Source organism: Leucopleurus acutus (assembly GCF_964270905.1).
Source record: "Leucopleurus acutus genome assembly, chromosome: 7".
Lineage (NCBI taxonomy): Eukaryota > Metazoa > Chordata > Mammalia > Artiodactyla > Delphinidae > Leucopleurus > Leucopleurus acutus.
In genome coordinates this window covers 31,748,172-31,763,091 of record NC_139150.1, presented here as the reverse complement: position 1 = coordinate 31,763,091, position 14,920 = coordinate 31,748,172, and the positions used below count along the sequence as shown (strand labels likewise).

At 36.6% G+C, this 14,920-nt stretch overlaps 1 protein-coding gene across 1 annotated transcript in view; it reads left to right on the top strand.

Annotated features, from left to right (window-relative positions):
• The window catches only part of INVS (inversin), a 144,414-nt gene that overhangs the window by 71,578 nt on the left and 57,916 nt on the right, over positions 1 to 14,920 (top strand). The window contains exons 5-8 of the mRNA XM_082843192.1: positions 367 to 534; positions 4,276 to 4,456; positions 6,972 to 7,081; positions 10,426 to 10,597. Of these exons, the coding sequence (XP_082699318.1) occupies positions 367 to 534; positions 4,276 to 4,456; positions 6,972 to 7,081; positions 10,426 to 10,597 (631 nt within the window). The remainder of the gene's footprint in view (positions 1 to 366; positions 535 to 4,275; positions 4,457 to 6,971; positions 7,082 to 10,425; positions 10,598 to 14,920) is intronic.

Below are 14,920 nucleotides of genomic sequence, written 5' to 3'. Positions count from 1 at the left end.
ATTTCGCTGGGTTTTTCTTTCTCAGTATTATCAGGTATTAGTACTTGATGACCTAAATCCCTGCCATGGTTAAGATGTCAGATTCTGGAGTCAGACTGCCTGGGTTTAAACTCTCTATTCAGCCCCTTGCTACCTTCACACCCTTGAGCAGATTACTTACCCTCTTCGTACTTAACTTTCCTCACCAGTCGCATGCAAATTCAAAAGTACTCATTTCCCAGAGTTGTCATGATATAGACTACATGAGATAAAATATATAAAACTCTTACGACAGTGCCTGTCACACACTGAAAGTTTGGGAAGAGTTTGTTGTGTTTTCACTGTTACTGTAGTTATTGTTATTTTGAGAATCTCTCAATTTTGCAGCAAACAGCTCTGCATTGGAGTGCCTACTACAATAACCCTGAGCATGTGAAGCTGCTCATCAAGCATGATTCCAACATTGGAATTCCTGATGTCGAAGGCAAGATCCCACTTCACTGGGCAGCCAACCACAAAGATCCGAGTGCTGTTCATACAGTGCGATGCATTCTGGTGGGTATAATGGATGGCCTTTCCAAATATATATATACATATACACACACACACACACACACACACACACACACTATATATATATATATAATGAAATATCCAATATATGCAAAAGCATTTATATGACACACAACCAAATTATGAAGCAAAAGAGTATAACAAACATGTGAGCTCATCACCAAGAAATAAAACATTTTAATACTGTTATTTAAGACCAAACAGAACTTTCCTATGTGCCAGTTTCCAAATACATTCTCTCTCCCTGTGCCATTCCTGTCCCCTATCAACTACTTTTCTGAGTTTATATTTATCATCCCTGTCTTTGTTTTATACTTGTTCTTATTAAATAGTAAATAGATGTAAGTGAATATTTATATAATACATTTAAGATATATAAGGAAACAACAAATACTCCTGTACTCATCACTGAGTTGAGGAGCCAAGTACATTACCATTGAAGTTCCCTGGATACCTCCCAGTACCGTTCTTTTCTCTCCTTTCTCAGAGTCAGCCACTATCCTCAGTTTTGTGATTATCATTCCACTGGTTTTCATTATAGTTTTGACATGTGTTTGTATCCCTAAAAAATATATTGTTTAGTTTTTAACATTTTTGAATTTTATATTCATAGAATCATACTGTATGTATTCTTCCGCAACATACTTTTCTCTTGCTCAGTGTTAAGCTGGTGATTTTATCTATGTTGCTGTGTGTAGCTGTAATATATTACTTTTTACTGCTGTATAGTATTCCATTTTATGAAGATTAAATGACACACATTATTCAGTCTGTTATTGACTGACATTTGGAACTGTTTCCGGTTTTTTGCTATTTACAACAGTCCTGCTCTGAACCTTTTGTAAAAGCATATCTAGGGTATCTAGGGTATGTATTTAACTGGTTGTTGCAGGTATATAGAAATGCAATTGATAGTTTGGGCCATTAATTATATATTTAACCAACTTGGTATACTTTCTTATTAATTTTGAATATTTATCAGTATATTCTTTGAGGTTTTCTAATCACTCCTTCCCAAATTCGAACTTACAGGCTATGGTAGTCTAATATTTAGTCCTATTTGCTTATAACACACAAATTAGACTTTAAAAGATATTGTTTTATTTGTACAATGAAAATTTAGTTCTACTTGTGTGTTAACTAATTTCTTTGCTCTGCATTTCTTCTTGAGTCTCAAATTTTCCTTCTAGAGTTATTATTATCTTACTTCCTAAAATATAATTCTTAGAACTTCCTTTAGTGTAGATCTATGGTGGTAAACTCCCTGATTTTTTTTTTTATAAACTTATTTATTTGTTTGTGTTTTGTTTTGTTTTTTTGGCTGTGTTGGGTCTTTGTTGCTGTGCATGGGCTTTCTCTAGTTGCGGTGAGTAGGGGCTACTCTTCATTGCAGTGTGTGGGCTTCTTTTGTTGTGGAGCACAGGCTCTAGGCGCACAGGCTTCAGTAGCTGTGGCACGTGGGCTCTAGAGCTCAGGCTCAGTAGTTGTGCATGGGCTTTGTTGCTCCATGGCATGTAGGATCTTCCCAGCCCAGGGATTGAACCCATGTCCCCTGCATTGGCAGGTGGATTCTTAACCACTGCACCACCAGGGAAGCCCTCCCTGATTTTATTTGTTAAGAATGTCTACATTTCTACTGTGCTCTTGAATATATAGTTTTCCTGTATACACAGTTCTAAGTAGTTACTTTTCTCAACTCTTTGAGACTGGCATTTTGCTGCTTTCTAACTTTCATTAATTCCTCTTGAAGAGCCTGTTATTGGTCTATGTCACCCCTTTATAGATATCTTTTCTCTCAGGCTGCTTTTTAAAATTTTTCTATATGGCATACTACAGTTTTACTACGGTTTGTCTAGGTGTGCCTTTTTTTTTTTTTCCTGTTTGGTATACATTCTGATTATTGCATCTCATTTCTGGAAAATATATAACCATTATCTCTTTAAATATTGCATCTCTTTTATTCTCTGTACTCCTGCCTATGGGGTCTCCAGGAATACATATTTTAGACTTCCATTTTACTTTCCATGTCTCTTAACTTCTCTTTTACATTTCTATCATCTTGTCTCTTTCTACTACATTCTGGGTACTTACATCAGATCTGCCTTCCAGTTTGCCAGGTCTTTCTTCAGCTGCATCCAATCTCTTGTTTACCCTATTCATTTAGTCTTCAATCTTAGTGATTACATTTTCACTTCTAAAAGTTCTACTTGGTTCTTTTTCAGATCTGCCTGATCATTTTGAGAATTTTTGTTCCTTGCTCACCTTTTATTTCATTTTTTATTTTCTTACATGTTTCATAGATAGTTATTTTATATTCTTTATGTGTTAATTCCAAGATCTGAAGTCTTTGGAGGATGATTCTCACTCATAATATCTTATTTCCTCACAGATTTGGCTTTTTTTTTTCTCCCTTATAAATGCATCTAAGTCCTTGGGAGACTCAAGGCCCTAGAATACCATTGTGGTAATATACTACTTCTTTTTTTTGAAGTGTTTATAATACCTTTAATACTCTTTTTTGTAAAATATCCTGACTGTATAGACAGCTCTAAATCTGGGATGGCCCTTCAGAGAGTTCTTAAATTTGGACAAGAGAGCTTGGCTTTGGAAATGACCTAATCTGAGAAGGGACCTGACCGTGGGTGAGGTAACTCTCTTTAGCTGAAGCAATTCCAAAAGGATGACAGTAGAAAGTCATTTGCTGGCAACACTTGCAGCAGCTGGGGAAGTAGGTCCTTTAGTCTTGAAGGAGGACCTAAGCAATGCATCATATCTGCTACAAAGATCCAGTAGAAAAATAAATGTTGTGAACTATCAATTTAAACCGAATATCCGATAAACATATGATTTTAAAAAAACTGCACCTCATTCATAAAAGAAATACAAATTAAAACATCAGTGAAATGCTTTTCATACCTATAAGGGGAAAAATGTTGTAAGTTTGATAATACTAAGTGGTTAATATGCACCAGCATGTGGGGAAATAAAAGCTTTTACACATCGTCATGGATGTGTTAATTAGTACAGCCATTTAGAGAGCAGTTTGACAATATTAGCTGAAGATACAAATATCCTTCAACCCAGCAATTTCCCATCTAGGTGTCTGGGCTAGAGAAAAATCACATGTGCCACAAAGGGACATGTAAAGGAAGCGTGTTCATTGCAGCATTATTGTTAACAGTGGGAAAAAATGTAAATAACCTAAATATCCCTCAGTAGGAGAATGGTTAACTAAATTGTGGTTTAACAAATGGACTAGTATCATCATAGATACCCAAATGTATTGTGTTGGAATTAAAAATTCAAAAGTATAATTTTGAAAGAAAAAATTCAGGGATATGTATGGTATAATACATAAGTATAAATATTGAAAACACACATACAAAATTTAACTGTTGTTTATGGATGTATATATATGAAGCAAAAATACAAAACATATGCCTTTAGCTGAAGCTGTAAGAGATAAAAAAAGCACATTAGGCAAAATGTTGATCCCTATTTAATCTATTGATAGATGGTACATGTTGTTTATTGTATCTTTTCTGTACTTTTTATAGTTAAATATGAAATTTAATTTTTAAAGATTTAGACTGTATACTTTTTTTCTGAATGTATCACTTCTGCTGAGAGAGAATATGTAGGTTTCAAAAATTGCTCAGTTAATACTATGTCAAATGTGATTTAGTAAGGATTCCATGTATGTCTCTGGTTCCTTAAAAATAGGATGCTGCTCCAACAGAGTCTTTACTGAACTGGCAAGACTATGAGGGTCGAACACCTCTTCACTTTGCAGTTGCTGATGGGAACGTGACAGTGGTTGATGTCCTGACCTCATACGAAAGCTGCAATATAACATCTTATGATAACTTATTTCGAACGCCTCTTCACTGGGCAGCTTTACTAGGTGAGTTGAATGTGAAACCAAGGATCAACAGCAGGAGGAACTGCATGAGTATAGGAAATTTTCCATGGCTTCTCTCCCCCTGTCAGCTCCCACCTCCTATTTAATTGTTTTAGTTTTTAGTTGATATGTGGCACTTTATACCTAAATTCCTCTGTTGTATGCTTAAATTTTAGCAATATAAAATGTATTCTCTGTTATATATTAATTTCAACATCGTGTCTTTTCATTTTTATTATAAAAGTAATGCACATTTGTTGACAAATGTAAATATAAAATAATCATCACATTCAATGCCTTTGCTTTTTTGGAGAAGGGCTTTAATTTTATGTGTGAGCTAATACTATGATATTTGATTTCCTTTTCATCATATTTCCTGATATGCCTTTGACTTAATCTTTTTGGGGATCACTTTTTTAGATGAGAGAGTATATATGTGTATGTGTCTGATTTTTGGCAATCTGAGAGTCTTTCTCTTTTAGTGAAGGAGTTTTACCCACTGATAATCATTGTTATAAATTGTATAATTTGATCTTTTTTCTGTTATTCTGCTCTTTGAGTATTATTAGTGTTTTGGTTTCTTTCCTGATTCCTTTGTTTTCTGCCTTGTGGTGTGTGCATTACATTCGTTGTTGTTTGGTTTTGAATTGCCTAATGTTTTAGGAGGATTTTTAGGTTCTACTAGTAGTTACTTTTAAATTTTTAAGCCTAAATCAGAGTCCAGAGCAAAACTGTGTCTATTGATTCCCATCTATTTAAAATGAGGAATTTAGCACACTTTCACTTATCATTCTTTGGGTATTTGTAAATATAATCTGATAGTAATTATTAATTAATATTAATAATTATAATAAACCGTTATTATTATGGACTTAGTTTTTAAATTACACATTATCTCTTTTTTAAATGATTGCATTCAGTTTTATAGTCAGATTTATAATTATTATTTAGACTTCATTTCAAGGTGCAGTTTCATCCCTTTTCCTCTGCATTCTAGGAGGACTTTGCAAATTTGTCTCCACAGCACTAAATTGACTTGTGTTTCACAAGTTCAGCTTTCTTTCTGCCTCTTATAGATTGTATTTTAGGTTATATTTTGATTTCCTTCTCTCATCCATATTTCTTTTTATCTCAGCTTTTTTCCTTTTTATCTCCTTCCATTACCTTTTCATTTTAGATTATTCTCTTCTTAGGATATTCTGTTTCATTTCATAGAGGCCATCTCTTTGCAAAAGTCAAGGATGCCAAACAGTTGCCTGAAATTTTCCTCTGGATCCTTCTCTAGATCATTTTCTGAGGTATGCTCTTCTTCTTTCTGATGGTGTTCCTTTCTCCCTGTCCTAGAGTATGTTTTCATATAGGCTTTTCTGAATTTTTCTCTTTATCTTTCAAACAAGAGATATTTAGGGCTTCCCTGGTGGTGCAGTGGTTAGGAGTCCACCTGCCGATGCAGGGACACGGGTTCGTGCCCCGGTCCGGGAAGATCCCACATGCCGCAGAGCGGCTGGGCCCGTGAGCCATGGCTGCTGAGCCTGTGCGTCCGGAGCCTGTGCTCCGCAACGGGAGAGGCCACAACAGTGAGAGGCCCAAAAAAAAAAAAAAAAAAGAGAGATATTTAGATTGACTATGTGCATAGATTGCCTTTGATCCTGTTTTTGCCCATTCATGTTATGGAGAACTCCATCTCAAACCATAGCTGGAGAGCAGGTAGACGAGCACAACTCCCACTCAAATTCCTTTTTTTCTGCCTGGCTTTCATGCAGTGTATTCTTGCTCTGCTAATGTGGCATCTTCTTCATTGCCTCATTCCCCATACACTGAAGCAATGGCATGTATGAAATTCAGGTTTCCTAAATATACTATTACCAGGCTTATTTATTCTTTGATCCTTTCTACAGTTCTTCACCTGTGGAGACCACATCCACATCCTCCAAAGTGTACTGCAGAGCATGTTTCTCTACTACCACCTCATCATTCCTGCCCACTTGTTTTCTGGGATTTGAAATCACTGCCTAGATGTTAAAAAATTGGGGGAGGGAGGTTAGAGGGGATGGATAGAAGGCCTCAGAGGTCACAAGAGTTTGTATTATAGGTTGTCCTCCTGAATAGCAGAAGAGGACAACTGTGCAGTTCTGATCGATGGTGCAATGGAACCTGGAGACTAGGGACACTGATGGCTGAGATGGGCTGGCTTCTAACATGCCGCCTTCTGTTTTTATGAGCAGTTTTATAAGGTGAAGCCAGGGGATGCAGTGAGCGGATACCTAATACAGTTTTTTCTCAATCTGGCTATTATAATTAGTCGTTTCCTTCCTGGTGGAAGCATTAAGTTTTTAGTGTTGCAAGTTTTTGCCTTTATGCTACATAATCATGTATTTTCGTGAGAAGTTAGAAGAGGCTGCACTGGGCATTGTGAATGCTGGTTTATGTGCTAATGATTTTTCTTACCCCTTTCCTTTAAATAGATTATAAATGAATCAGTTCTTTTATGTGATAACTACCTTGTGTCTGCTTTCAGGCCACGCACAGATTGTCCATCTCCTTTTAGAAAGAAATAAGTCTGGAACCATCCCATCTGACAGCCAAGGAGCAACACCCTTGCACTATGCAGCTCAGAGTAACTTCGCTGTAAGTAAACCATGACAATTATCTTTTTTTTAATTAAATTTTTATTTTGATATAATTGTAAATTCACATGCAGTTGTAAGAAATAAGACAGCAAGATCCCGTGTACCCTTCATTCAGTTCACTCCAGTGGTAACATCTTGCAAAAGTATAATATAATGTCATAAACTGGAAATTGATATTGATATAATCCACTGACCTTATTCAGGTTTCACACTGTTACATGTACTCATTTGTGTGTTTGTGTAGCAATTATTTTTTAACAATTGCTCATACTGTTCACTCTCTGATTCAGGTGATAGTCTGAATTTTTATAAAGTTGTTAGTCACGTGGGAAGTTTTAAAGAATTTTTATTTTAACTGTTCAGTGTAGCATTTTGCTTTACTGCAAGTGTACTTAATCTTTTTTGTTAATTGTAAGGCACTAAAGACAATCTAGTGTTTGGCAATCTATAATTGTCCTGAAGGCAGTGAGCAAGGCTTTAGAACTAAATAGACCTTGGCTAGAATCCTGACTGTGCTATTTGCTAGCTGTATGACCTTGCATAAGTTCTTAACCTCTCTGAATCTTAGTTTCTTCATATGTAAAATGAGAATAATTATACCTTTTCTTTTAGGATTATTGTAAGGATTAGAGAAAGTTTATGACCAGTGCCTAGTGTAATACTTGGCATAGAGTAGGTATTCAAGAAATAGCATTCATTGTTATTATTATTTGTGCTAATAATTTTGTATATTGTACATCTGAGAAAGCAAAAATATGAATTATTGATATATCCAAAGATATTAACTATTATTAATAGTTCCTTCCTGCCACCCTTTACAGTTTACAAAGTACTTTCTCATCCATTATGTCACTCAGTCCAGCCAGCAACATGATAATGTCTAGGCTGCTTCAGCCTCCTGAGTATGAGTGGCCACTAAGAACTAGAGACACATCCAAAGAGGCACACATTAACGCAGTCACAGTGGATTTTGCTGCCTTCTACATGAGAGTGCATAGTGAAACACCTGGTTTCATTAAATTATGAGAATGTTATCATCAGCGTAGTATAATTCCATCTTCCTGACCTCCCCAAATGCACTATTGAATACACTGAATTCTTGGATTGAGAAAACATCTTATTTTCCCACTTTTCTTTCTCTCTGATACCCAGAGCAACTATAGCAATCATCCCCCTTCTTGGCATTCCTAAAAGTCTATTCTATATATCACCTAAAGTTTTGGTAAACCATTATCTTCTATTATCTCCCAAGATCTCAGAAAAATACAGAGTTTTTGAGGAGGAGTTCATTCTTATTACACATAGATAAGAAATCCAATTGGCCCAGTCTAGTCAACTATGGAAATCAGAATTCAATCCATATTTCAACATAGGCCTATGAAAGGATATGTTATCCCTACTTACAGATGAAGAAACCAAGGTTCCAAGAGATTAAATGATTTGCTCAAGATCTTGAACCCAAGTCTTAGACTCCAAATTTAACCTATGTACAGAAACCAGTAATTAAGTAACTGTGCTAATGCAAGTAAGAAAGAACGCTAGAACATTATAGATGTTTATTCAAAGAAACACTTGCTTTAGACAATCTGCCAATTACAGAAATAGTTTTTTAGGTTTTTTAATAACTATGCAAATTTTATAGGCTCAGTTTCAAGTCCCTTGATCTCCTGAGACTCTACTAATTCACAAAAGGTTGAAATTCTCTTTTCAAAAAACATCATCAACAACAGTCCCATAAAACCCTTGCAAACATTCATCATTAAGAAAACATACTCAACAAAGAAATGTTTACAAATTATTAAAAGAAACCCCCCAAATCACCAACATTTTAAAATTTTATTTCTTTTTTTTTATAAATTTATTTATTTACTTATTTTTGGCTGCATCAGGTCTTCATTGCTGCACATGGGCTTTCTCTAGTTGTGGCGAGCGGGGGCTACTCTTCGTTGCAGTGTGCAGGCTTCTCATTGCAGTGGCTTGTTGCAGACATGGGCTCTAGTGCGTGGACTTCAGTAGTTGTGGCACGTGGGCTCAGTAGTTCTGGCTTGCAAGCTCTAGAGTGCAGGCTCAGTAGATGTGGCACACGGGCTTAGTTGTTCCGCAGCATGTGCGATCTTCCTGGACCAGGGATTGAACCCGTGTCCCCTGCACTGGATTCTTAACCACCAGGGAAGTCCCAAAATTTTATTTCTTTATTCAAATCTACTTAATAAGGACATACACTAGATCCTAAGGAGCACTAAGCTGTAATACCTCAGTAGCTCAACATCTAGTTTTAAGACGAGGAAGCAGTGTGTGTTACAGTAGAAAGAGTGAAGTGATTTAACCCTGCATTCTACTCCTGTTAACTGCTACCAATGCTTATATGACCTTGAGTCTAAATGTCATCTGTAAAGTGAGGAGCTGGATGAGATGAGCCCTTAAATTTTTTCTTGCTCTGAAATATTGATCATCAACATTTTGTACATTTTTGGCCAACTCACAGCCTCCAGAAATTGTTTTCTTCTGAAACTATTTTATTTCCATTCAAGCAAAAGTTTCTATGATCTTCCTAAAAGCTTGTAAGCATCTGAGTTTTGAGGAAAGATGCAATTTTAAATGCTATGAATATTAACCCCCATTAAAATTGTTAAACACTATTAGAATTACTAAGGGTCCTAATTTTTGTATGATTCTGTAGAGGAAGGACCTTGAATGTAGGAAATGCTGAATAAATATTTGTTTAGATGAACACTGCATTTCTCAGTAACCACCCATAATTATTTGATAAATGCACTATTTTTAAAAATAGCAACAAAACATACAGTGAGAGAATGTATTAGGCTTCTCTGCAGTTGAGTTTTTAAACTTAATTGAGGATGATCATTCTCAATTATTAGAATGTTGAATGAGGGAGTTAGGTTATATTTTTGAAGTGCTATGAAAACTAAAACCAATGTATAAGGACAGAAGATTGTTACTTTCAATGGAAATTGTCATTTCGTTATTCATAAAAAGATAATTTCATTTGATTCAAAAGTAAGAGGAAGGGGCTTCCCTGGTGGTGCAGTGGTTGAGAGTCCGCCTGCTGATGCAGGGGACACGGGTTCGTGCCCCGGTCCGGGAGGATCCCACATGCCGCGGAGCGCCTGGGCCCGTGGGCCATGGCCGCTGAGCCTGCGCGTCCGGAGCCTATGCTCCGCAACGGGAGAGGCCGCGACAGTGAGAGGCCCGTGTACCGCAAAAAAAAAGTAGAGGAAAAAATACTTTGCTTCTTAGTGGAAGTCACATATAACACTGGCTTTCTTACCAAAGAAAATGCTACTCTCTTGTCTCAAATTTTTAAATGAAGTTTTCTTACAGGAAACAGTTAAAGTGTTTCTAAAACATCCTTCAGTAAAAGATGATTCAGACCTTGAAGGAAGAACATCCTTTATGTGGGCTGCTGGGAAAGGCAGTGATGACGTCCTTAGGACTATGCTGAGTTTAAAATCTGACATTGACATTAACATGGCAGACAAGTATGGAGGTACAGGTAAGAACTGGCAGACATATTCAGTTTGCTTTCATTCAAGCTTCCAAGTGTAGATGGTGCTATTTTGCAAAATAGTAAGTTGAAACCATTGTTCCTAATCTAATATTGTTTGACTTTCATCTTAACTTTTTAAGTTTAGGTTGCCAGGACATCACTGCAGCAGCTTTTATTTCTTCCGAGTATTATGGCTAAAATTAGCCTGTGTTTCTACCAAGTGAATCTTGGCATTTGATTTACAAGCCTTGTTGCTCCTTAGACATGATTGCGGGAACTCTTCTGGTCATATATCTTTGTGTAAAAAAGAATGAACCTGCATTTTAAAACTATACATACCTAGCAATTATTAACTATATTTTCAAACATTTAGAATTACATTTTAGAGAACACACACATCTAAGTATGTTCTCACCAGGCTCATTTAATATGCTCTTTTCTCAGTTTTGAACAGCATTGCTGCATCCTGAATCTCCCATTTCAGAGTTAACCTCCCATGGCTCTAGAAGCTTCAGAGCTTCAAAATCTCTTACTAGGTGCTTCCTTTAATCTCTTTTTCTAATAAGAGAGCCCTCTAACTATGTGTTGATTAGTAAGAGAAGTAGAAGTTTTTTAACACTCATTGTCACCTTAGAGGTCTCTTCCTTATATACTGCAGTCAGCCCTCCATATCTGAGGGTTTTGCATCTGCGGTATGGAAGCCTGACTTGTATTCACTGTACTATACCATCTTATATAAAGGTCTTGAGCATCTTCAGATTTTGGTATCTATAGAGGCTCCTGGAACCAATCCCCCACAGATATCGAGGGACACCTGTATATCCAAATTGCAAGTCAGAAAGAGAAAGAAAAATCACACAACAGCACAATAACACTGAACAGAACAAAACCTCAGCTATGAGCTTCTCAATGTTATGTTTTCTAATTGGTAGAAACATACTAGAGCTGTTTGCACCTACCTGTTATCCTGGATAAGATCTTTCTTGACCACCGACACTATTGATGTAGCACTTGGGGGACAGAGGGGAATGGAGTTGCTACACCTCGTATCTCCCTCCCTATACCGAGACCATCTCACCTTCTAATTTTTTAAAAAGAGTTTTTAGGTAATATCAATTTTGATAAAGCCTTTAACTGTTTAAAGTATTGAATATTTCTATACCAAAGCTTCATAGTAGACCTTAAGCTTCTTAAGGAGTATTGTACAGATGCATAGGACACTGAGCTTATAAATGATTTGAATATTTAATTTTTTTGTCAGACTTGTATTAGTATGCAGTCTTTATCACTAGCATCACTCTTTGTTTAACTTTTCATGTATTTTAATAAAGTATGGGCTAGGATACTTGCATTCTGTCGACCAAAGTTGCCTTTCTAATGTGCATCATGGTTGGGGTTGAGACATAAATTCCTCTCAAATTCATTCATTCCCTGGGCTCTTTATCCTAAGGAGATTTTATTATATGTCAGAGATACCTTCCTGACATTTCTATTCTATGCAGGTGAGTTCCTTTCCATCATCCCTCTACAGAGTTGTTTTGCCTTAATTAAAAATGAGTTCTTATCAATAGCAATATATGGGTATTATTTGGATCTTGATTCAAATAAATAAATTACAAAAAAACTATAAATCTCTCAGGAAAATGTGAACACTATCTGGATAATTGATATTACAAAACTTTTTTTAATATTTTTTAGGTATGAAAATGGGCCTATCTTTTCTTTGCTTGACTGGGGCTGGGGCTCTGCAAACCACATTCCCTCTTTGCCAGCAGGGGAGTCAGCCCACAGGGGGCAGTACAGGGAGACTGGAAAGCTGGAAGAGGAGCAGGGGAGTGCATCTTCCTGTTTGCTTCCTATTCTTGTTTTTGTTTCCCGTTCCTGTCAGCATTACCCTAGTAAGTCTCACACAACAGAGTACTGAGAGCTTGTTCCAGTGGCAACAGTTAATTTCACTTTGCAGCTTTTCCAGCACTCACGGTAGGCGCCAAAGAGCACACTCCTCAGAGATACCCGCAACAGCCAAGCAAAGCCCCTCCTCTGAGGTCTGAGCTTCAGCTCTGCCGGGTGCCTCTTCTGAGCATTTAAAGTTGTAATAATTCCATCCTCTTCTTTTTGTTTCCTCAGTCTTAGAATTGCTCGCCGTTTTCTGCATTTACTGCCTCTGTGATGCCTTACTGTTCCCTTTTTGCTTTTTCAGTTCTTCAGTACAAAGGTAGCAGTTCTTCATATTGAATTCTATCTGTTAGAGTTATATGAGAGATACTCTGACTGATACAGTGGTTGTGTTTAAAAAAAGAATCCTTGTCTTTCAGACATACTAAAATATTCACAAACGGAAGCATATGACTCTAGAATTTTCTTCAAAAACTCAGAAGTGGGGGAATGGATAGCAGTTAGATGGAACAAGGTTAGCCAACACATAATTGTTGAATCTGGGTGATGACAATATTGAGTTCATTGGACTATTATTGCCTTTACTTTTGAATATGTTTAAAATTTTCCATAACAGAAAGTTATTGAAAATAATTTTTAAAGCTCCTAGGTAAACTTGTGGTACTTTTTCAAAGAGGGAGCAGCAATAGTAGTCTAAGATTGTTTTAAAATAAATGAAAAAAGTCAGAAATGGGGAATTTCCTTTAATATCATTAATTCTATCTTATGCTTAATTGAAATTTTGTCTGTTTTTTAAAAATTTGACATTGATATTTGTCTGAAGAGTATCTGTTGCATACTTGAAGCCACATTACATAATTATAGAATTTCAGAATTAAAAAGTACCTTAAAATTAAATCTAGTGCAGGGTTTTCCAAACCATGTTCTTCAGAGCAACACGTTCCTATAGAGGTACCTGAAATGTTGCTGAGGGGTAAATGCTTAAGTGAGTAACCCTCTACCCCTACTTTAGTCAGAACCACTGAACTCTTAACTATTTTATATGTTGGATGTTGTATAAAATTTCATCTGGGAGAAAAAAAAAAAGCATTCTTATGCTCTTAAATGTGAAAATCACAGAACTCTCACAGATATATCATGCCTTAATTTGCCTTATAACATTCTCACCAGTGTTTTTCACCAAAGACATCTCCCCAGTGTCTTTCAGCCTCTGGTTGAACAGCTCCAATATAGAGAACCCATTACTTCCATCTTAATCTCACTCTATCAGGGTGCGCTTCCTTACACTGAGCCAAAATTTGTCAAACTGAATGTTCCACTCTGCGTTGTCTTCCATATGACACACTTCAGATTTTTGAAGTCTCTCACACCCATCTGAATCTTGTCTAGGCCAAACTAACATTCAGCCATTTAGGTCAGGCTTTTCAAACTCAAGTATGCATGAGAATTACTAGGGCTGTTCCCAGACTATATAGAGATCCTACATCAAATCCTGTCAAGAAGTCCTGTTGACTCCACCTCCAAAATATAATCTAAATCTTTCTGCTTCTCTCCATCTCCATTCCTGTCACCCTAGTTCAAGCCACCACTGTTTTCACCCAGTCAACTGCGCTAGTGTTAACTGGTCTCCCTGCTTACGCTCTAATTTACTATAATGCATTCTCAAAACAGCTAGAGTGATCTGTTGAAAGCATAAATCGAATATCACTCAGCTACGTAAAGCCCTTCAGTGTCTTCCATCACTCTGACCTGTATGGCCATTTATGGTCTGGCCTTTTCTACCTTTCTGACTTACCTCATTCTCACTCATTGTGCTGCAGCTTCTTTACCTTCCTTAAACACATAGATTCATTCCTACCCCTGTACTCATTGTTCTCTTTGCCCAGACTACTCTCCCTTGAGATCTCTGCTTTGCTGTCTCTTTTTTATGATTTACTCTCAACTTAAATGTCAGCACCTTAGCAAGGCTTTCCCTAACCACCAATCAAAAGTAATCCCCCAGTCACTCTATATATCAAAATACTTTTTACTTCTTTAATTATACCATCCATCACCATCTAATACTTAAATGTTATTACTTCGGTGTTCTTGTCTTGTTTTGTTTTGCTTCCTCTATGAGAATATAACCTTAGCTATCTTGTTCCCTGCTGAATTCCCAGCATTATATTAGTACCCAGTCCGCAATAGCTTCTCAGCAAATCCCCAGGAATCTGCATTTCATAGGCATCCCAGGTTTGGTCCATGGATCACACTTTATGAAAGAAACATTATCCTAGACAGTATAGAGCCATAACCCTTAGGATGAATTGACCCAGGCCTCTAGACAGTTATCCTGAAAAATTCAGAATTTAGAGTGATGAATTAAATAGAATTTCAAGAGTAATCTAAAGAGTGATGACATAAGCACTAGAGTAGAATAATGTAGGCAGGGAT